Source organism: Monodelphis domestica, chromosome 4, assembly GCF_027887165.1.
Source record: "Monodelphis domestica isolate mMonDom1 chromosome 4, mMonDom1.pri, whole genome shotgun sequence".
Taxonomy (NCBI): Eukaryota; Metazoa; Chordata; class Mammalia; order Didelphimorphia; family Didelphidae; genus Monodelphis; species Monodelphis domestica.
This window is the reverse complement of record NC_077230.1, coordinates 6,032,571-6,056,822: the sequence shown is the minus strand read 5'-3', so window position 1 is coordinate 6,056,822 and position 24,252 is coordinate 6,032,571. Positions and strand designations below refer to the sequence as shown.

Below are 24,252 nucleotides of genomic sequence, written 5' to 3'. Positions count from 1 at the left end.
TCAAGGAAGGAAACACAAACGACGGAGGAGACGAGGCGCGTCACTGGCCACACGGGTCGGCCGCGTGCACATCTGCCTCGCAATCATGAGACGTGTGAGTTACTCAGCTCTGTGGGCGGGCCACGGAACTGGCGTAGGAACACTTACAATGCACTGACTGGCCTGTAACACTTACCTCTAAAGTCATCTTTCTTCCTGAGCTGAAAGTCTTTAAATGGGTGACGTTTCTGGAGGGCAAAAATAACTTGTCTCTGCTCCAAAGGATGGAAGCTGGCGGATTGGCCCTCACATCACAGCTGATATTGATGGGGTTGCCTTCCCACGAATAATAAATGGTTTGGTTGGATACAAACTTGGGCGCATCTGGAAAAAACAGAACGAGCCTTTCAGAAACCAGCAGACACTTCACTTCGGGGCAACCTTTCTTTCCGGGGCACCAATAAACATTTCTATTGGTGCTGCCATAGACAGTGTGTTATATAGTGGTTATCACAACAAATGTTGGACTTTTTAGTAACTATTTTGATGCTAAAACTTATATAAAACATAAACCGATAGACTATTACCAGAGAAAACAAACATATTTATTAAATGAGAATTTTTTTAATTTTCAAGAATATTGATTAAACAAAGCTTGAAAACCAGCTTGGTCGGAGCCCTCGGGAGCAACAGTCCGCCAAGGAGCTCAAAGGTGGAAGCACCTGTTGCTGCCAAGGTCTGAGCCAGCAGTTCTGGAGAAAATGCATTGTGAATGGCAGGCACCAAGCAGGAGGGAGCCGGCCAGCCCTCCTCTAAGCCTGAGAGGAGCAGAGCACCCAGACATCAATGGGGTCAGAAACCTGGTTTAGTGGGCTAGGAATTGCCCCCCGTGGAAGTCCAGCCCCCGAGAAAACACAATTAGAGGGGAGGGAGACAAGAAGGGATTGGTAAGTAAAATGAAAGGGGGAGCAGGGAAGGGAGGGACTGAACGTAAAAAGATCCAAAGTACCAAAGATTTCTGGAAGAAGAAAAGCCAACAACCTCGAATAGAAACAGGGAATTCAACAAGACAAACAGGAGGAAGAATGGAAGGAACTATGGCCTCCATCTCTAGAGAATGAGTCCAGGTGTCTATGAGTACTACTGCAAAACAAAGGAAAATCACCCAACATGTGAGGGAGAAAACGGTGGAATTTGAGAACACGAAACCACAAATCTTGTGTCTGAGTAATTTAAAAAGGAAAAGAGAATCAGGAGTCCAGAATGATGTTTGAAACAGCAAAAATGATGAATGTCTATTCAGAAGGGAAAATGTGAATGTGCAGGGAGAACAATAGCTTGGGAAAGCACATACTCAGAAGGGAAGGATGAATTAGAAGATGAGAAGCCCGAAACAATGACATGAAAAAGAAAATGTGCTGTAACACCATGGTAGCTCCATACCCCAGAGACCAAAGAAAAGGAAAAATGATCCAAATGTCCAAAAATATTGATAGCAGTTCTTTCTGTGGCACGGAATTGGAAACGGGGGATGATCACCAACTGGGGAAAGGTTGACCAAACCGTGGCATATGGTTGTGATGATGAGAAATGGATCAGGGAGATGATTTCAGAAAAGAACATGGCCAGACCTAGGTGAAGTGATGCGAAGTGAAGTGAGAACCAGGAGATCGTTGTCCATAGTAACAGCACCGTTGTAATAACCATCGACTGAAAAACTTGACTACTCTGATCAATACGATGATCCAAGAGAACTCCAATGGGCTCGTGATGAAAAATGCTCCCCAGCTCTGGAGAGAGAACGGATCGACTCTGAAAACTGAAGCATGATTTTCTCATTGTCTTTATCTTTTTGCTTTTTTATTTTGCAATATGACTAATATGGAAATGTTTTGCACGACTTGACATATATAACGGAAATCATTTTGCTTGCTTTCTCATTGGGCAGGGTAGCAGTGAGAGGGAGGGAGAGAATTGGAAGCTAATAATTTAAAAGGAAAAGAATGTTAAAAATGATTAAATAATACGTTTTTCAGAGACATAAAATGTGCTCACAATGCAAGGAAACCAGACTGATATTGAATACAAGATGCACAGACAACCTAAGAAGCCTCCCAGAAGGAAAAACAAAACCAAACAAAACAAAACCTGCCACCACAATGAAAGTAATACTAGAAGAAAACGGTCCAGAACTTCGGAACGTAGAAAATGAAATTGCAAAGCAAAGAATTCACAAATCCCCTCTAGAAAGCATCACCATCACAAACTTCCAGAATCTGAAGGTTGTAAATTCTAAGCTAGTTAGTGGTCAAATGTTTAATGATTTGGAGCAGAAGCAAGTTCTAGAAGCCATCAGAAGAAAGGCTTTCAGAAACAAAGGAAAGGACTTCAAAATCACACAAGACTATTCTGCAGCCACCAGAAAAGGGAAGAGGAAATAGAATGAGTCCCAAAGAGCAATTGACCTCAGCACGTAGCCCAGGATGACCCACCTGAGAATATGAGCTGTAAAGAAGAGTCTGAAATATTTTTAGAAAGAAAAACAGAAGGGGCAGCTATGTTTCTCAGTGGATTGAGAGTCAGACCAGAGGTCCCGGGTTCAAATTTGACCCCGGACACTTCCTAGCTGTACAATCCTGGAGCACCCAGGTAATTATCTTTAATTCCCATTTCTGACTTTTTGTGATAGATGCCCAGCAGGAGGATTTCTGGGTTAAGTGGCTAGGGACATTTACTTTTTAAACACAATGTCACATTTTTAAAGAATTGTTGGTCCAACTCACAGCTCCACTAACAGTGTATTATTGTGTCTGTCTTCTCACTGCTCTCCAACATAGATTATTATCATTTTTTTAAACCCTTCTGTTTCAGAACCAATTGGCTCTAAGGCAGAAGAGCAATAAAGACTAGGGAATGGGGGTTAAGTGACTTGCCCAGGGTCACACAGCTGGGAAGCATCAGCTATTTTATCAGCATATTTTACATTACACTCTCTTTCCCTTTGCACCTCTTGAACTTACTTGTCGTGAAACAACAGGCTCACAAATGGTCCTCCTCAGTCCTTTGCTCACTTAAGCTGCCTCCCCTCCCTACATCCCTAAAGGGCGCTCCTGACCACACGAATTCCTTACTTCAGGTCCAACCACACGGGCCTCCCTGTCTCTCAGAGTCCACCTCGATGCCCTGGCACTCATGCCATTGGGTTTCACCTAAAGGATCCAGCCCGCGTGCAGCCTTTTGTACGAGATCTCTGGTGGCTTCGGATTCCGTTGCTTTCCGCTGCGAGCTTACTTTTTACTGACTTTGGGGGAATTTTATAAATGCCCACCGGAGGGGTGGCCAAGAGCACGGCCTCTCACACGTCCGAGAAATGCTGCTCCTGCCCTGCCTTTCCTGCAGGTGAGGGTGGTCGCCTCCTCTGATGGGCTGCATCTCTTCAACGTGGCAGCCGGGACAGTCTCTTTGGGCTCAAAGTGGGGTTTGAACGTGAAACCTTACGCTGGGCTGGGTAGGAAAGGAGCTAAATTCTGACCCGAATCTCCTTCCTCCCCAGAGACAAGTGGTCTGGGGGAGGCGGGAGGGAAGGGGTGAGCGTATTTATGGGGGGAATAAGCTGATACACGTGGTCTACTTTTTGAGGCAAACACTCCTTTGTAAAATCGAACCTGGCTGTTGGTGGTTAAATGGAGCTGGGTAGAGGGGATCCTGTTCATAGCAGAATGAACAGCACCGGCGGGGGGCTACCTCCCTGGCCTTCACGCAGTGGGGATGGGGTAATCCCTGTTATTACCCAGCTCTGGGCGTGTTGTTTCTCTTAATAGAATGAAGACTCCTTGAAAGAGGAATTTGCTTTTCTTTTCTTTGGATTTCTATGAGTGCTTGGGATAGAGTACGTGATTAATACATTATTGTCAATTGAGTGTTCATTTGGGTATGTTCTATTTTTTTGTTAATCTTTTCTTCTTTTAAATTCTTAATTCTGCTTGCACATTTTTCTATAGTACCTTCTGCTGTTCAATTTATTTTCTGGTGTAATTTCACTGTTTCATTTTTATTCTTGGTCAGTATTTTTTCTCTCCCCAGACTCATTTTTTTTTCCAAGTTTGCTGAAGGTTTACTAATTTGCTAATCTTTGCAAATACCATTTTTGGTTCTGTTTGTCACTTCTATGGTGTTTCTACTTTCTATTTTATTTTCTCCTTTCATTTTTGAGATTTTCTCCTTTGTGTTTACTTAGAATTTGTTTATTTTATTTTTTAATTGAATGCTTCCTCTGCACAATTTGTTTTTCCATTTTGTTAATGGATGTATTGAGAAATGAAGTTTTTTCTTTGAAAACTGTGTCGCTTCATCACAGTCATTTTGGGATATTGTTTCGTCATTTTCAATCTTTTTCATAGAGCTGTTGAACTGTTTCCTCGAGTTTCTAAGTGTTTTCTGAACCATGAATTCCTTCAAGTGCTCTTTGGAACACAAAGATGTTCACATCATTCTACTTTTAGCAAATTCGCGTTCAGACGTCTTCAGAGTCTTTCTGCATTGGGCACGCCCAGCACCAAGGTGGAGTGAGCTTTTGTCGGAACATTTACATCAATGGCTGCTCAGTGTCTCTTGCCCGGACCCTTTGCTAGGTTGGTCTTCTGAGGTTTCACACAACACAGTCACCCTTCAACGATGCTGGTGGCGATGATCAGGAAGTTCCTCAGTGAGTGTCTGGACGTCGCCAGAGATCACGTACGTGGGAGGGTCTCTATAGCCGGTGGGGTTCGCTTCTGGGACCCCAAAGAGCTCCACCCGTATCCGCAGGTCCTTTCTGGACGTCTGATGGCAGACTGGTGCCCCGAGAGGTGACGAGCACGTCTCGTGGTCACCGGATGCACGCGGTGCTTTCCATGGTGATGCTGCCCGAGCGGCCCACGCGGATCACAGACGTCCACAGAAAACATAACGTCCAGAGTGCCTCAGCAGAGCCCGCACGCCCCATCCTGTCAAAGTCGCTCTGACCACTGCGATAGAACTTCCTAAATCCCGAAGGACAGGCCTTCCACACAGCATCGGAGCCCTTCTCAGGCCTTCCGAGCCCTTTCAGGAAGTCCCCCCTTTGCCCTTTGGGATAGTCGTTGGGCAGTTGAGGCCTTTCTTGACCCCGTCATGGCAACTCCCTCCCCGTCACTGGGACACGAGCCTTGCACCGGCTAGTCTGCCTAGAGATGGGCCTGCTGGACGACCCCCGCAGCCCTGTGGAAAGGACCCCGCCAAGTTCTCCGGGTCGTCCTTCCCCTGAGAGGCTGAAGGGAGAAGACGGTCCCCCGGAGAGGGCCCCGAGGCCTGCGGCTCCCAGCTACCTCGAGCTGCACGAGCCGGAGAAGGAAGCGGATGGCGAACGAGGGCCCCATTTAACCATCAGGCCGTGTTTTGTGCTCCTCATTACACCGCCATTGGATGTCCCCGAACCCGGGCCTGGGCCAGCTCCAGAGCCTGACCCTCGGCCTTTGTTCTGTGGGCTCCTGCCTGGGGCAGATCCTCATTTCCTTCCCTTCAGAAGGCCTCTTCAGGGCTGGCAAATGCTTCCACCTGAGAGCGCCGAGACGCAGAGGCAGAAGAGCCACTTCGCCCCAGTGGGGCAGCTCATCCATCCGCCCAGAGGATGCTTCAGCCAAGGCCATTTGCCCATTAGAGAAGGAAGAAGGAGACTGGCCACCCCGGAGCTGCTTTTCTGACCCCCCCCCCCCCAGGCCGCTCCCAAAAGTCCCTCTTGTCATGGCTCTTCCTGGCCTGCCTTCCGCCAGCGTCTCTCTGTCTCATGGGCGCCCTCTAGTTCCGGGGTGACCCCACACTGCAATCTGTCTCACTGGAATCCGGCATTACTGTGACTTGACAGCAGCCTTGGCTAACGAGCACCCCTCAAGGCAAGTGCAGAAGAGATAGGCAAGATGTGGAGCATCAGCTGTAGAGCTCAGAGAGCATCCGGAAGAGGATCAAAGAGAAGCGCTGCCAAAGGCTGTGCCAAAGGCTGCCAAAGGGCGACGACTGAGGAAATGCTGCTCCAGGGGACCAGGAAGTGACCTCGGGCAGCTTTGGGGAGAGCAGAGTCAGCTGAATGAAAGGGAGAAGCCAGACTGTGGAGAGCTCAGAAGGGAGGGAAGGAGGGAGGGAGGGACACGGAGGCAACTGATTGCAAATGACTTTGCCAGGAGTTGAGCCAGTAAAGGAGGGCGTCTGGGAGGTGACAGTGGGGTGGAGGGACCAAGCGAGGACTTTCTGAAGGGGAGGCAGGTGATACTCATCTCTTAGGTCCCAGGGACAAGTGTGCACGGAGTTAACCTGAGATCGCGGACATTTCTAAGTATATGTTCAGAGGAAAGGGATGCAGCATAGCGTTAGGGAGTAAACAAGCTGACTGATGGGCCGTTTGGGTAGCCGGAGAGTGACTGGAGGGCAATTCAATGGAGTGGAGCCTTGGGAGGTCAAGAAAGAGGGCTCACTCCCAAAAGGACTGACCCTTGTCCCCTGCACATTCTGAGAGGAGCCCCCTCCAGGGAAGAGGCTAAGGGTGCCATGCTAGAAGGGGGTGTGGAAGACTAAGAGGAGGAATGGGCATCGTTGCCATAGCAGCTGGAAGAACGTTCTCCTGAGAAGGACACAGCCTGAGCCTCACTGCCCCTGGCTATTGGAATTGTGAAGCAGGCCCTGTGTGCCCTGGATGTGCGCCGGACTGACCAGGAGTTCTCCAAGGCTGTGTGTGTTCGCAGGGAAGAAGTTCTGACAGATCCAACACACTGGATGGGTTTCAAAGAGAGATTCGGCAACACTCTGGCGTATGGGCTTGGAATAGTTTAGCCGCCGGATTTTCCCCCAACAAAAATCTGTTTTGTGGTTCAGTTTGTATCTGACTTTTTACGATTTCTTCTTGGTTTTTCCTTGAAGAGATGCCGGAGAGGTTCATCTCCTTCTTCGACTCATTTTGCATGTAGAGAAACAGAGGCAAATGAAGCGATCAATGTCAAGATCCTGCACCCGGGCACACGGAGTATTCGAGGTCACGTCCGAGTCCAGAGAGGACCCCGATGCCAGGCCTGCCCCTCTACCCATCCCTAAAAATGGGTAAAACACCCTATGAGAGTGTGAAGGGCTGCTGACTCCTCTCAGAAGAGAGGATCCCCAGGAGCCGACAGAGTCAGCCATCCTCCGGATTTCAGGGTTAAACCCGTGTAAACGTCCTCTGAATGGCTATTTGATGAGCACCGAGAACTTTTCTGCTGCTAATCTAGATGGACTCCTGCACTACAACTTCAATCGAAGACTTGCTGGGGCCCCCCGAAGGTCTGTGGCTACCATTCGGGGACATCCTGAGAAAATAAGGAAATAAACAGCGATTCCTGTGGAAGAGCATCTTGTTCATCGAGTCATGCTGTGTCGTTGAGTCACAGAGCCACAAAGGGATAGAATACTCCTGGGTAACTCAGAGTCGATGAACAGACCCAACACAGGCCTAAAAGAGGTTCTCCCAGGAAAAGAGACAGAAAATAAACTCGTCCTTCACTTCCGAGCGTCCCATTTAAAGGACCTTGTTAAGTTGGCTTGTCTATAGAAAGGCAAACAAATGGTAGAGGCTAGATACGATGGAAACGACAGCCTGGACATGAGAAGGCTCATGGGATTAGGGACACGAGTGCTCTCTTCAAGAGGGACCAGACTGATTCCATTTGGCTGCAGAGGTCAGAACCAGCAGCAGAGTGTGAACATACAAAAAAAGAAACTTAGGGTTGGTGTTCAGAAAAACCGGCTATGGGAACTCAAAGATGGAACAGGAAGCGGAGAGAGGTGGAAGGTTCCAAGCCGAGACCAAAGGCCTCAGGGTCAGGAATGTGATGGAAGGGTCTGTTCAGGTCTGGGCTAGGAGGCTACTGAAATCCCTTCCAACTCTGAAAATGTGTGACTTTAACGACTGCAAAGAGGAAAATGAAAGTCACACCCCTCACAGGGCTTACACTGACTGATAGAAGAAAAAATTCCAGATGTCATCATGGTGAACAATACTAAAATAATCCAGAATGGTTCAAAACAGAAATAAAATTCTCAAAAGAAGGAAATTAATGACAAATTTAAGTTGTTATTGGAACTTTCAATGTAGAATTATTAAAAAGCAATTGCTTAAGTTGGGAAAATGAATATATAGTAGAGAATGTTTCCAAAGAATGAGAAGCTATTAAGCATGAGGACAACAGATCTGAAACAAAAAAAGTAAACAAAGAAAATTTGGTGGAAGAAAAGCAAAAAAAGGAATCCAATTAAAAAAATAAGATATGTAAGTTTGGGGGCAGCTAGATAGCTCAGTGGATTAAGAGCCAGACCTAGAAATGGGAGATGCTGGGTTCAAATATGGCCTCAGACACTTCCTAACGGTGTGATCCTGGGCAAGTCATTTAACCGCCATTGCCTAGCCCTTAATGCTGCATGGTATTGAGTCTAAGATGAAAAGGTAAAGCCAGACCAACTGAACTAGAAGACAAGGATGTCTACAGTCAATCTAAGAATTATCCATCTTCCAGAAGAACACGACAAGTTAAAAAAAGATTCTAAATACCATTACACATAAAATAATATGTAGAAATTATATACATAGCTTCCAAATACAGATAACAAAACAGTGATAAAAAATCTATATATTATCACAAAGAGGGAAAAAAATCTCTGTTTTAAATTCCAGGAAATGTGATGTGATCAAGAGCAAGACCTCCAACTAAGATGGAAAGAGAATTCGAGTAACACAAAATGATTTCACGGTCACAAAAAAGTGTCAGAAGGGATAAAACAGCAAATTCCAAAATGCCAAAGAGGTCAAGGGGCAGCTCAGATGTACATTTTCTCCCATTCTATATCTCAAGTAACCCACGAGTCTTTTAGGGAAACTACCTCCATACGGATCCCTCGGCTGATTGAACCATTTATCATGTGTGACCTGCGGGTATTTGAGGAAAGCGGGTCACTCCTCGTCTGACTCTCCCCTTAATGACCATTTGTGATGGCAAAACCAGATCCAATTGAGTTTGTCTTAAAACTTTCATTTAAAGTGAGACGTGTTCTCCTGTTAGGATAACTGGGATGTTGACCCTCTCTGGAGAAATAAAACCTTAATGGAAAAACAATTGGCATTTGGCTTTAAGGTGATATATTCAGAAACTGCAAGAAAAAGAGTTAATTTTGTAAGGACTCCATACAGGTCTTTTGAATACAATCAGTATAGCATTTCTACTTTGTAAATTGATCTTGATCTATATTCAAATGAAATCGTGTCATCTGACTAGCAAAAAGTTTTGAGGGAGATGAAAACATTTATAATTTTGTTTATTTTTAGGATCTAATTTTTTTCCTATTGCAATTTTTAGGAAATTGTTGTATAAGAAATGTTGTTAATTTGAAATTTATATCCATCGTGTGACATCATTGTATTACTGGAAAATGAACTCCTCTTTTGAGAGAGACTATGCTTATTGTGGTTGAAAAAACCCTTTAGCATCTCATTGGGTATATTGTCTGAAATGACTAACAAGAGTTTGGGCAGGTCCCGCCGATTCCGTGAACACTGGAGAAACCCTTGGGGACTTGTCGGATTTTCCGTATCTTGGATCTCGAGCCTTAGTGAGGTCATAAATGATATAAACTCTGTGAGAGAAGCTGCTGAAAGAATGCTGTGAAGTTCTCAAAGAGTGAAATCAAAGAAAACCTGGGATCTTCCATGGTTGAAGTAGAAGGATTTATGTTTCATAAAGAGTGACTTTTACCCGACAGGCTGGTTACTGCTTATAAAAGTGATGAAAGTGTTCCTCGGATAGTATGAAAATCACGACTTTTAGCTAACTTAGTGCCGACAGATCCCAAATTGAAAGATTGTTTTTTTGGCTTTAGGAATGAATACACAATACTTGCAGCTGTAAAAATGGATTGGAATCCAGGACTACAATCCCCACAATTCCTTGCTCCACTTCCCCAGAATGCTTTGTAATCTCATCTGGGCCAGATCAAGAAGGGATTCAACCTGATTGCAAAGGCTTTTGGGCTCTTTTTTGGACTTCCGTTTTGGAGCAGACCCATCTCTTCCATGATGTGAGGTTATCTTGTCTAGGCCTCTGGACTAGGCACGTGTCTTTTCCTATCCTGTATTTTCTTTAATCTTTAATCTTTAATAAACCTCATAAAATATAATACTCCTTGCAGAGAGAAACTAATTTCTACCTGCCTCCGTCTCCCCTAAATTTTAATCTTTACACAGCCTGAAGGCTTATAGCAGCTACTATTTTTCTAGGTTCTGAATGGAACTATTATGGAAGTATATAATCACCAAATGTGGTCATTTCATTAATTTCCAATGATCGATTTCTGTTCCAACACGGATTTAGAGAGGATGAACAAGATGAGGTTCCTCCGTGTTTATCATTATCCATTATTGCACCAACGTGAGAAAAGCAACCCTCAAGGCTAGATCTGGCCCAAAGATCGGAGGAAAAGTCTCTTGGGAACATAATTTGATATTCGGAGTTTTGACCTCAGGTATAATTGAATTGTCATCGAGCCAATAATCAATCACGTAAGAAGAAAAGGCAGGCACTGCTCAGAGGGAGCGTGATCGGAGAATCGCTAACGGGGGCTGTCTGTGCCAAGAAAAGGTGGGGGAACAGTCAGTCCAGCATGACGGTGGAACTCTTCTGAGTCGGTTTCCGCATTGTGCAATTTCCTTTCTTAGCAGGAACATTTCCCACCTGATTGATCCTGTTTGAGCCTCTACAGTGAGTTTCGCGACTATACCCTGTGAATGATGTGGAACTTTGTGGCTATTTTGGCTGTTTTAAAATAATGGTGAACTAGGAGTCTCATCCTCTAAAGGGACCATCGTGAGGACCACGTCCCTCTTTTCCCCTTCACAGCAAGTCTCTCTAGCAAGAGCAGGGACAATGTTCATAGCATGAATGAATTCTCTGAGTCACGTTAGTAAAATGCAGTGGCAAGATCTCTCTGAATTTGTAGTCACTAATAGCTACATATGCATGTATAAGATCAGGTCCTTACAAGGTCTTGTTTTTTCTCTATTTGATTTGAGGACAGGAAATATCCTTAAAGGAGGAAAAGGACAATTTAGGAAAAAGTCATGTGACAAAGATGGAACAGGTTTACATTTTAAGAGCAGTAAATGTTACTTTGAGAAAGCAACACGATTTAATTATTTTCTCTAAGAACACAACCTACCTTGGCCCCCTGCACAGGCTCAGGCAGCTAGGTAGTTCAGTGGTTAGAACATGGGGCCTGGAGTCAGGAAGGCCTGAGTTCAAATGCAGCCTCAGGTGCTTCCTAGATTTGTGATGCTGGGAAAGTTGCTTCACTCTCTGCCTCACTTTCTGCCTCACTTTCTATAAAATGAATCAGAGATGGAAATGGGAAACATTCCAGGACTTTTGCCAAGAAAACTCCAAAAAGAGTTGCAGAGTCAGACCTGACTAACACAACAAGGAATGTGTGTGTGTGTGAGTGTGTGCATGTGTGAGTGTGTGTGCATCTTGTCTGCACATGGTTCCTGCATGTACTCTTTCTTCCTGGGCGGAGACCTTGAAGGTAGGAGCTGCTTTGCCTTTCTTTTTCTCCTCAGTGGTTAGCCACGGGCTTGGCGCACAGTTAGGTACTGAATCAATGCTTGTTGGCTTCATGTTCCGAGGAAGTTTGCTATTATCCTCTCGGCTTTCCTCATTGAAGCCACTGACTCCTCTTCTGTTAATGCAGACAGGGAGGCGGGCTCTTTTTTTGTAGGAACAAACCACCTGGCTAATATCTGGCACACTCGATGTGGAGCACAGTTTCCCCTCCTTCCCCTTTGGGGGGATTCCTTGATGTGAGCCATCATCTAATTGACTCTAATTAAGTTTGTCTCCGGGTGATGAGGCGGAAGACTGAACGATCTAATCCTTCTGAGTCGGGGAGTGCCGCTCCTCTCGTTAGGTCCCGGCTCCCTCGGGGCTGATGGCGTGTGTCCTCCTCACAAAGGAGGGAGTCTCGAGGCCTGGGGGCCCCGGCTTCGGAGAGACTAGAGCGGGGAGCTCTGCAGACTAAGCTAGCGAGGGGAGCATCCGCGGCGGCTACCCTGTCGTCAGGCCCCCAGGGTGACTCTATGACATCATCGGGCATGATGGCGGTCTTCGAGCTTCCACGGCCCTGCGGGGCACAGAAAGGATCGGAGAGAGGCTGAGCATTCGCCACCCCAATGAGGAGGCTTGTTCTAAGCAGAGCTTAGAAGACCCCTTTTAAGTGATCCTCTTTTCAGTGTCCTCTTTTCAGTGATCGGCGCATCCCGAGCGGTGACGACAGATGCGGCTCACGCCGGATCCATCACTTTCCTGCTGAATGAAGTCGCCCACTGAAACAGGGGCCGGAGTTCTGCGCCCTCCCCCGGCCCGTGTTCTCGCCGTCTGTGTCTCGTCTATAACGGGCGTCCCGTACGGTTTTCCTCACTCCAAGTGGAGAGTTCCAGCGGCCGGAGGCTCCCAAGGGCTCTCCTGGAGCGCTTTTACCCGACCAAGACTCGCTCCAAGCACTCATTGGGGGGCGGATTGTTCCTGCCTTTCCCGGGCTAAGGCGCCGCACAGACCACGCCTCTGAGGTCCCACGTGGGATGGGACGTCATCAAAGTGAAGCAAACGGAGCCTTTCCGATGGGGCGGAGCCGGCTTCCGCCTTAGCTGTCTGTCTGCACGCTCTGATCCAACGGAAAAGGCGCTTTAGAGCGACAGCCCGTGGCTCCGGGGGCCGGTATTCCGCCTGCGGACATTGTAGGGCAGAGCGTGAGTTGGGGCCGCCTCTGAAGGCGGAGAGCGGAGGAGAGGAGGGGCCGGCAGAGGCTGGAGGGCCGGCCCAGCTCGAGCCCTGCCAAGCCCCCCTACAGCAAAAACCTGAGCAGGGAAACTGAGACAAAACAGCATCCAACACATTAAACCCCCCCTAAAAAGTGACGTTGTAGGTTATACACAAGTGTGCCATCAGGGGGAGACGTTCATTTAAGGTTGTTCAATAGAAATGTTTTTATGCCTTAAGCGACCAAAAACTCTCTTAATGATGATACTGCCAAAAATTCTGTGCAGCTCCTGCATTTCTGAAAATCTATAGCGCAACATATCCCGACATTTATTGTCACGACATCTTCAATTGTTTTTCTATCCAATAAAGATGATCAATCTTTATCAATGGCTAACTTAATGTTTGCCAATCCTTTCACTTACTCTTTTTTTTTTTTTAACTCTTACCTTCTGTCTTAGAATCAATACTGTGTATGGTTCCGGGGTTGAATAACATTAAGGACTAGGCAATGAGGGTTAAGTGACTTGTCCAGGGTCACACAGCTAGGAAGTGTCTGAGGCGAGATCAGAACTCAGAACCTCCCATCTTTAGGCCCGGCTCTCTATCTCCTGAGCCACCTATATGTCCCATTTCATTCACTCTTAACTCTCACACTTCCAAAATCTCACAATATTTTGAAGTTCCTTTACATGACCAAAAAATGTCACAATCCTTTCCAATTTCTTTTTCTAGACTATAAGTTTATTATTTTATTATACTGCTATACTATTACTTAGTAATCAAATTAAGTATTAAAACTTTTTAAATTCAGTTGATGAATAAAATGAATAGATGTTTTCCTTTGGTATTAATATTTCCATCCTATTTCCCAAATAAGCTTAAAATATTTTAACCAAATATCAATATTATTGAGAAGGGTTTCAATTAAATAGGACAGTGTCAAAAGGATTAGAAAAAATAGATTTTTAAATAGAGCGATGGATAAATAACTACTCAAGCTTAAAACGATTCCAGTTTTATGGGGCAAAATTGTGCATTTTTCTCCAATATACATTGATTGGTATTAGGAATCACAGATTGGCAACTTCCTATAGAAAAATGGTGACGTTTGGTGCCCTCCACTAGGCGATACCAATCTCTCCTTTTGAAGAAGAAACCCCTTCCCCAAGCAGCTTATATATATATATATATATATATATATAGATATAGATATATATATTAATATGGGCCTTTTATACTCTTCCCAAATGTGGCTAAAGAGCCCCCCTTTTCTATTCCTGTGGGAAGAAGTATAGGGGTGACCGAATTCCTATGAGAGAAATCTCAAAACTTATGAATTATAATCTTAAATACATGTCCTAAGTGATGACAGAGCCCGAGAAATGGTTCAAAGAATATTTCAGCCTGAATTGTTGCCCCCCCGATAAATCCTTGGACAGGCCTAAAAACTGCAAACCTCAGGAATATTCCTGTAAGCACTTGGAAACGTGAGAAGACACAAAGAAGCATTGGAGAAGACAGAAGAAGGAGGGGAGAATAAGAGAGAGATGATGGGAAAGTGGAGATAGCCTTGTGCTGGATCCCTATCAAATCTGAGTAAATTCTCTGTCTGTCTGTCTCTGTCTCTGTCTCTGTCTCTGTCTCCCTCCCTCTCTCTCTCTCTGTCTCTCTCTCTCTACTTCTCTCTCTGTCTCTGTCTCCCTCCCTCTCTCTGTCTCTCTCTCTCTCTCTCTGTCTCCCTCCCTCTCTCTCTGTCTCTCTCATTCTCTCTGTCTCTGTCTCTCCCTCCCTCCCTCTCTCTCTGTCTCTGTCTCTCTCTCCCTCTGTGTGTCTCTCTCTGTCTGTCTGTCTGTCTGTCTGTCTCTCTCTCCCTCCCTCTCTCTCTGTCTCTTTCATTCTCTCTGTCTCTGTCTCTCCCTCCCTCCCTCTCTCTCTCTGTCTCCCTCCCTCTCTCTCTGTCTCTGTCTCTCTTTCTCCCCCCCACCATGTCTCTCTCTCTCCCTCTGTGTGTCTCTCTCTGTCTGTCTCTCTCTCTGTCTCTCTCCCCCTCCTCTCTCTCTCTCTCTCTCTGTCTCTTTCATTCTCTCTGTCTCTGTCTCTCCCTCCCTCCCTCTCTCTCTCTGTCTCTCTCTCTCTTTCCCTCTGTGTGTGTCTCTCTCTCTCTGTCTCTGTCTCTCTCTCTCCCCTCCACCATCTGTCTGTCTCTCTCTCCCTCCCCCCTTGGCCCTCCCCCCTTTAGTGAGGACGTTGCCTATGTCCAGGCAGTGTTCCCTCACTCTATGCACTGCCACCCCCCTTGCCTCTGAACTCTGCCAGCATCCCGTTTCCTATCTGCTAGTCAGAGAGATTCACCCCAGAATTCCACCCATCACACAGTTCAATTCAAGACCCCAAATAAAATACAAACTACAAAGTATCTTCACATCTCTTCTCAGTGAACAAAACCTCAGGGAGGAGGAACATCAGGATGTATCTCTTAAGCTATTTCTGCTTGCTCAATGTGTTTTCCCTGCCATGTCCTTCTACTAAAGATTGACCAATCGTTTAAATTTTCACTCAGAACTTGAATTCCAGTTTGAATTGGTTCGTTAAAGACAGGGAGTGAGAATAACTTACATTCGATATCGAGGTACATGCTCTTTTGGTGCCCGCCAATCGTGCTGGCAGCTTCGCAGTCGTATCTCCCCGAGTCTGACAGCTTCACTTCTTTAATGTGCAGGGACGATCTTCCGCGTCGTCCTCTGACTTCAACATGGCCATCTGGGCTCTGTGTGCACAGAATCAGGCAACAGAGTTATTGTCCTGGCATGAATCGGGAATGAACTTATGGCATTTAGCACAAAAGTCACTTAATTGGATGCATTTAAGAAAATACCATTTTACCGAGACATCTCCTAACATCCCTGTACAATATACATGCAGCAACAGATCCCGTAAACGAATCAATTTCTGCATCTTCATGCTTAGGCATCCGCACGACCCAGACGACTCAAGTGCATCTGTGCAGAGGTGAAGCAGTCGAGCAATCGTCTGAGTTCCGTGGACAGGACACAGAAGTGACTAGAACTGAGCTTCATGCGGGAAGGACAGTCTGAGACTTTCCCTTCCAGATGCGGATTGGCAATTCCGCTGAAACTGGAAGATGTGGTCTAATCCCACCTCTGCTTCTCCGCTCGTCCCCTGGCCCGATCGTCGTTCTTCCCCTTTTCTTTTTTCACTGGAATCTTTCCTTTATGATTGAGGCTGACCTGGGCGTAATTATTCCCTCCTCAGCTTTGCTCTCTTCATCCCACCTTTTCTGTCGCCACCATTTTTCTGTTGAGTTGAGTGTGGTTCTACACCGAATGCCCTGCCTCCACGTGTATGGGTTCAGCCTTCCTCTGTCTCCTCAGATGAAGACCTCGCTCCTCCTCCCCCATGTTCCGTGCTGGTGTTCACTCCTCTCGGTCATCCTCTTCGCTGGGGCACGCCATTGGCCTTCTCACACTCATGCTCTTTGTGCCACAAAAACAAAGCGGACCTGCGTCTAGGCTCTGGGTTTGTCTCTCAGCTCCGTCCTCGATCTTTCAAAATAACGCAGTGCAATTCTACATGGACGTCTCGTTTCTTCCTACGAGCACGTGCGTGTTTCATCATTTTCGAAGGACTTTTAGTTCATCAAACGTGTGATCGATCGTCTTATCTTGCAAGGTAGAGTTTCAGAGATTCTACCTAGTTCTTGTCTTTCCACGAGAAATACTTTCATACTCATTCCAAGTAAATTAGCCGCTTCCTGGTTAGATTCAGTTTTCGTAGGATCGTAGCCTAAGCATTTCCTTTCCTTTATGAGTTGTAGCATCATCTTTTCTTTTAACTCTTTCTGACTGCTTGTGGCACTTTTTCTTTGACTGAAAGCTCTGAATTTAGCTCTTGCATGATTGGATATTTCCCATTTGGAGTTTCTTTCAGCAGACAATTGGTAGACAAATTGGTTCTTTGTTCAGTTTTGCTCTCTCAGGCTGCTGTGCTTCTGGGACATTTGTGTATGATTTCATGAATTCAGGCCTCTCACTTTCTTGCTTTAGTTGTGGTTTCAGAGACGGAAGATTCTTCAGTTTACACTTCCATGCCTGTTTCCCAGGTCAGTTATTTCTCTAGTGAGTCAATATTTTGACTTTATTCCACTATTTCTAGTTGTCTCATGGAATGGTTAAATTTTATTCTTTACATTAAAATTGTTCAGGTAATCCATTACTAAAGCAGGGATTTCCACATTCTAAGCTATTTATTTTCATTTTTCTCAAACATTAATTTCACTAAAAAATTCTTTCCTCGTTTCTGTGCTTGTGAATTCTTGTAGTTAAGATCATTCTTGTCCTTGAAGCCTTATTTGCGCTTGTGGAGTTGCTCTCCCCTTGGCTCATCTCATCCCGCGGTATTTCTGCTGGAGATTTCTTCTGTGCACCCACATCTAGCTTTAGTATCTGGATCGGTGCTTCCTCTAGGCCCAGTCTCTGCTCCGGCCCACGCTTCTGGCTGGCTGGGCCGACTTTGGTTCTGTCCTCCGCAAGTCTGAGGAACTCCGCTGCTGCTGCAGCCACAACGGCAACCCGGACCCGAAGTCACCAGCTAGTCCTGCTCTCAGGCCTTCCAGAAGAGCCAGGCACTGGGCTGTGGGTAGGGTCCCTCTCTGGGACCTCCTGCTCTCCTCCGACCCCTGATTATCGAGAATCCCCCCGTGGTCCGCCTTCCCCAGAGGTCCTGGGCTCGGAGAACCGGTACACTTCCAGCCTGGTGTCCAGGCTCTCGTGCCGCACTTTTCCTTCCTCGCTGCTTATAGGTCCCAGAGTGGTCTGGTTCGGGGCTTCCTCGGCTTGTCTCTCCTCAAGGCTCCTCTGTTGGATCTCAGGCCCGCTTTCTGCCTGCTCTGGCACAATCTGTTCGATGCACGCTCGAACCCTGGCTCTGTTCTTGGCTGCTCGTCTGCACTTGTTTGATTCCTGGGCCCCTCTGAACAGTACAAATGTCACCTTCTGTAAGATGAAGGGGCTCGGCTAGATTACCTTCCAGTTCCATTCCTACGTTCTCTGATCTGCTAACCTTGTCTACAACGCCTTGTGGCATATTTTCCTCAGTGACCATCTTTCAAAGAAAGAAGTCTTTCTGAAAAAAATACTCTATTGGGGCATTTAAGTCTTTCTGAAAAAAATACTCTATTGGGGCATTTAAGTCCTTCTGAAAAAAAATACTCTATTGGGGCATTTAAGTCCTGTAAAAAATGTGCTTTTGGGGCATTTAAGTCCTGAAAAAAATACTCAATTGGGGCATTTAAGTCTTTCTGAAAAAAATACTCTATTGGGGCATTTAAGTCCTTCTGAAAAAAATACTCTATTGGGGCATTTAAGTCTTTCTGAAAAAAATACTCTATTGGGGCATTTAAGTCCTTCTGAAAAAAAATACTCTATTGGGGCATTTAAGTCCTGTAAAAAATGTGCTTTTGGGGCATTTAAGTCCTGAAAAAAATACTCAATTGGGGCATTTAAGTCCTGTAAAAAATGTGCTATTGGGGCATTTAAGGCCTTCTGAAAAAAAAAATACTCTATGGGGCATTTAAGTCCTTCTGTAAAAATACTCTATTGGGGCATTTAAGTCCTTCTGTAAAAAATGTGCTATTGGGGCATTTAAGTCCTTCTGTAAAAATACTCTATTGGGGCATTTAAGTCCTTCTGTAAAAATACTCTATGGGGCATTTAAGTCCTTCTGTAAAAATACTCAATTGGGGCATTTAAGTCCTTCTGTAAAAATACTCTATGGGGCATTTAAGTCCTTCTGTAAAAATACTCTATTGGGGCATTTAAGTCCTTCTGGAAAAAAAATACCCTATTGGGGCATTTAAGTCCTATAAAAAATGTGCTATTGGGGCATTTAAGTCCTTCTGTAAAAAATGCTCTATTGGGGCATTCAAGTGGCTCCGTGGCCCAGGCCCGGGTTCGAGGGGCCTCCGAGGCCTCCAACTCAATAGCCCTGGGCACGACACTTACCCCTTCCTGCTCTTCTGCCTGGGCACGGACACTGGTGTTGATTCTAAGACAGAAGTTAATGGCTTCAAATGGCCTCGCACGCATCGTATTCAGATATCCCTGAATTCCTGGGGAAGTCTGAAGTGCTGTCCACGAACACAATTTGCACGTAGGACTGAGTACGCCTGGGAGAGTCGAGGAGAGAAAGTGAGCGCCCGGAAGGGAGGGGAAGGGAGGAAAAAGCGGGCGTCCCGCACTGGCAGTCACAGGAAGGCGCGCAGGAGGCAGCCGGAGAGAAGACGTCTGAGCACTCGGCCGAGGAGTCGGCCTCTCGGGGGATCCTGACGGGCCTGAAGGTGCTCTGGCGGGCGGGGCCGGGCCCTGAGCGAGCTCCTGGGGAGGCGATGTGGGCACGGCGGAGAGCAGGGGACGAGCGCGGGCTGGTCACTGGCCCCGACGTAACCGGCAAATGTTCATCCCCTTTGCAGAATCCTTTGCCTAAAGGTCAGCAGACAGTTCACCAGGCTCCCTCACACACATGCACACTCGCACACATGCACACTTGCACACATGCACACTCACACACATGCACACTCACACACATGCACACTTGCACACATGCACACACATGTGTGAGCACACACACACACACTCTCCCTCTCCATAGGGTAGCCTAAGACAGACAGGAAAAGCCACAGCTACGCCTCAAAGGCGAGCCAGCCCTCCACTCTCTGCAAGGACACGACTAGAATGAAAGACACTTTCCTTTTGCCTCGTTACGCCCGTGCCCAGAAACGTGATCTCATTGGATCCTCAGCATCGCCCCGAGAGAGAGGGGCTCTTAGGATGCCCATTTTACAGATGAGGAAACTGAGGCAAACAGACGCAACGACTTGCCCAGCATCACTCCACTACAGAGCACAGACGTCCATCCAACGTGCTCCTGGCTGCCCTCCATACAGCCTTCCACCCTCTCCTCCGAGGCTCATTTCTGGAAGGACACGCGCGGGATCGACCAGGAGCACATCCGGACGCAGGCCCTGCCCAGAAGGGAAGCCCATTTGGGCTGGCTGCACAGGAAACCTCCCTACCCTCTGGGGGTTCCTTTGACTCCACGCTGTCTCGGGGAAAGGACACTTCATCTGCCCTTCCACGAATCTCACGTCTTGGCCATTCATAAGTGAAATGAGCCTCCATATGTGAAGAGCATGTCCCAATCCTTCCCAGAATGAATATCATCTGCCAATATGTGACAAAACTTAACTGGGGGGGGGGGGGCAGCAGGGTGGCTCAGTGGATGGAGAGCCAGGCCCAGAGACAGGAGGTCCTGGGTTCAAATCTGGCCTCAGACACTTTCCAGATGTGTGACCCTGGGCAAGTCACTTGACCCCCATGGCCTAGCCCTGACCACTCTTCTGCCTTGGAGCCAATACACAGTACTGACTCCAGGATGGAAGGTAAAGTTTAAAAAAAACAACACAAAACTTGACTATCCTGGGGCTATTGGTTTTAAAGTTCTTTTTTTTCTAACTACCAGAGCCGGGGCTGCTGTGGAGGACCTTGGTGTGACTAAGTGACAACAGTAGTGATTTTTTAAAACAATACTTTATTTTTCTCTCTATTCCATGTAAATGCCATTTTTAAGCATTCACTTAAAGTCTTGAGTTCCGAATTCTCTCCCTTCCTCTGACCCTCCCTCTGCTCTACACGTTCCCCGAGATGACGGACGGTAAGCAATCTGACCTAGATTTTACACGCAAACGGAAGACGTTTTTCTATCCTGGGCCTTTTGTGGACGCGATCTCACCCTGACACAAAGAAGAACCAAAATGAAAGGCAGCCCGGTTCAGGTGGCATTCAGTCGCCCGTCGGCTTATTCTTGGAGAGCCGATGGCATCTTTGCTCGCGAATCTGTCTGAAATCTTTGTTGTTGAGAATAACTAGATCATTGCAGTAGTTCAATACCACGACTAGGCTTGCACCCCAAAGGGGTCGTACAAACATCCAAAAGAATCAGAAAATGAGGGCGTCCATCAATGGGGGAATGAGCGAACGTATTGTGGTATGTGGCGGTGATGGGTGGGCTTGCTGTGAGGGGGGGGAACTGGAGGATGTCCACATGAGCTCCAAGAACCGCCATGGACTGATGCAGAGTGAAATGGGCAGAACCAAGAGAGCACTGTGCACAGGAAGTGAAACACTACAGAGTGAGCCAGTGGAATGGGCATCACTACTAGCAGCAATGCAGGACAGCCACATCCAGAGAAAGAACCATGGGAGCAGAAACGAGGAAGAAAAACATGTGATTCATCATTTGTTTACACGGGTATGCAATTTGGGGTTTTAAAAGATTGCTCTGCTGTGACAATGAATAACATGGAAATAGATATCAAGTGTAACATTTGTATAACCCAGCAGAGTTGCTTGTTGGCTCCTGGCGGGGGGGGGGGTCAGAGGGGAGGGAAAGAAAATGAATGATGTAAACATGGGAAAATATTTTAAAATTAAAAAAGGAAATATTGCCGTCACCATGTATAAGGTTTTTCTGGTTCTGCTCACATCACTTTGCATCAGTTTGTGTAAGTTTTTAAAATTTTTTCTGGCAATCCTCTTGTTTGTCATTACTTATAGAACAATAGTATATCATAACTTGTTTGGCAAGACCGATTTTGAAGTGGCCATTGAGGGCTTTTCCCAATTGCGCACTTCCATAAATTCCACTAGTTTATCACAAAACATAGACTATATAGTGAAAGGAAGGACTGGATTTGGAAGATAGTCACAGTGCTCATACCAGTATGGTGGCTGTTGATGGCTCCTGCTTATTGTCTATTTTACCTGCTGCTACATCTGGACTTTTGGAGGGGAGAGGAAATCTGCATGTCCATCGCCCTGAGAATGGCCATGGCTAGACCTTTTCTATTTTTTTTTGGTTTGATTGTATTTTTTTCCCCCATCTCTAATCTCCTCTTCCTCTTTCCTATCCCCACTCCCCAATACACCTTGGGGGTAATTTATTTTTCTTTATCCTCTTTTAATGATTCTTTTGCTTCACTAGAGTCATTTACTACTGTTTCTAAGATAGTCATGATTCAATAGATATCAGAGATAGAATTCATTCTGCCTTTTACCCAGAAGGCCTCCCCCCCCCCCTTATTCTGTGATGTAAGAGAACAGGATTGATAAAGAAGCTGTTTGTCTAGCAGTTACAGTTCCTCGTTCCTTTGTAGGAAAGATCATTCAAAAGAAAGGAATGCTTTAAGTTTCCGGACTGTGCTGAAAATTATTTTCACTAAGTAGCTTCCATAAATAATGAAATCAGGAAGTCCTGAATCATAGAGGAAAGAGGAAACAAGAAATAGAAACATTATGGCAGTTATTAACATGCCTAAAAATACATCCATTTAAAGGTTGTTTTTTTTTGTTTTTTTTTTTGCTAATTGGAGAATTAAGAAAAATCACAGGTCAAATATTCCAGGGAGAGAAATAAGAAAGCGAGGAAATGATCAATCAGGGCTGCCATCTTGGAAGTCTCGGGCTGGGAGCTCAGGGAAGCTGAAGTGCTCATCATCTCTTGCCTAGATTACTGCAATAGTCCCCTAATTTTTCTTGCTTCAAGCCTCTCCATACATGGTTTTACTTAGGTCTAGATCTGATCATTTGACTCCTCTACTCAATAAAGTGCAATAACTATAAACTCCTTTACTTAAGTTTTTGAAATACTTTGGGTCCTGGAGCCAACTTGTCCCTCCTGCACTCGGCTGTGATCTCTCCGAGTGGTCTTTTCTCCATTCTTCATTTATAGCCTGCCATCTCCTATCTCTGGGCCTCGGCACTGGCTGTCCTTTTTCCTGGGAGGCAGGAAATCCTGATTTCTTCAGAAGGGAATCTCTTTCTTCCTTTCGGAGGAAGTTTAAGCATTTTCTTCTGTATGAAGCTTTCATGATCTTTGCGATGGGTGGTGCCTCCGCTTCCCATTTACCTTGCATTTGACTACCGTGTATTTCTTTTATTTATTTTGCTTATACTTATATGTATTATACTTATTGCCTCCTCCGGTAGTCAGTCAGTAAACATTTCATATGTGCCTGTTATGTGCCAGGCGCTGGAGATACTAAGAAAGTGGAAGAAACCAGTTCTTGCCCTGAAGTGATGGAATGTTAGGCACCTTCAGAGCAGCATCATTTCATTCTTCATATTTGCATTCCCAACGTCTACTGGTACATGCATATGGCAGGCACTTCAATGTTTACTTCAACCGTTACCCAGCATCACTACCAGCTGATCTGAGGCACCCATTATTGAATTGATGACCTCCTCCAACTGCAGTCAGGATTCCTGAAGCTTTGGATGACTGAGCATAGATGAGCATATATTCTCCATGTCTTTGAAGCACGTTATTTAACCATCTTCTGCCAGCTCTTAAATTAAAGAAGTTTGAGAATTTATATTCTTCTATAGTATGTTTTCCCATGATGGAGTTGGGGCAGCATTTCAAGTGTGAGTTATACTACATAGAGTATTCAAAGGAAATGGCCCGTAAAAGGAGTCGGACTTTTAAAAGAGGAAATGGTCGTTCCCGTTTGTGTGGTACAAAAGGGTGCTTGCTCATCCATGTTTTCTTACAAGATTCTCACGATAACCATGTGGATAGGTACTAGAGCTACTCTTAGACCTACTAAAATCAGTTTGAGAGAGATGAAGACTAAACTGTCATTGTTATACTCGAAAACTTCTAAAGCATCCTAAGCAACGTCGTTGGCTGACATTATGCTTTCCTGTCATCATACTGTCCTCTCCCTCACTGGGCAACTGCCTCCCCAAATCCTTTTCCTTTAGGCGTGAGCATATTACTTGACCAGCAGTCTCTGTCTTACAGAAGTACCAACGAGTTCCAGAGAGTATACACAGTGTTTAGGAAATGTAAGTCTGCTGGATGGATTTCCAGGAATGTCACCATCCTCCTCTTCCTCCTCCTCCTCATTAGCACTATTATCTGGTCATCCTTTTATTTGGGTTCAGATAAAAGTCCTAGTAACGCCATTGTCTTGCTAATATGCTTGCCTTCTTGGGGCTCAGGTGGACCCAATGGGTATTCCAATATAAGACTGCCTTCTGCGGCCTCAGGGGAAGCATCATCCATGGCGACGTCACATCTGACCACTGACTGAAGCTCCCAAGAACCAGAAGTTCTGCACTTGTCATCACTGATTGAGGCAATGAACGCAACTCTCCCAACAGCCTCTTAAATATAACACTTGTAGGATGGATAACTAGGGGCAGGGTCTGGGCCATCCACCGACTGACTGTGGCAGGTCTCTGGCAATCTGCCTCACAACAGGAATCAGGTCCGAGCCCAGAGACCCTGCGCTCTGGGTGCCAATTCACAGGTGTGCCGGGCCAAGCTGGAATAGTTTCCTTTTTAGGGCGAGCAT

At 45.9% G+C, this 24,252-nt stretch overlaps 1 protein-coding gene across 5 annotated transcripts in view; it reads right to left on the bottom strand.

The window, feature by feature from the left end:
- Positions 1–24,252, bottom strand: part of NCAM2 (neural cell adhesion molecule 2) — a 259,192-nt gene that overhangs the window by 104,043 nt on the left and 130,897 nt on the right. For all 5 annotated transcript variants that reach the window (XM_056825986.1, XM_056825982.1, XM_056825983.1 and 2 more), the window contains 2 exons: positions 15,435–15,585; positions 176–363 (listed from right to left, as the gene is read on the bottom strand). In XM_056825986.1, the coding sequence (XP_056681964.1) occupies positions 176–363; positions 15,435–15,585 (339 nt within the window). The remainder of the gene's footprint in view (positions 1–175; positions 364–15,434; positions 15,586–24,252) is intronic.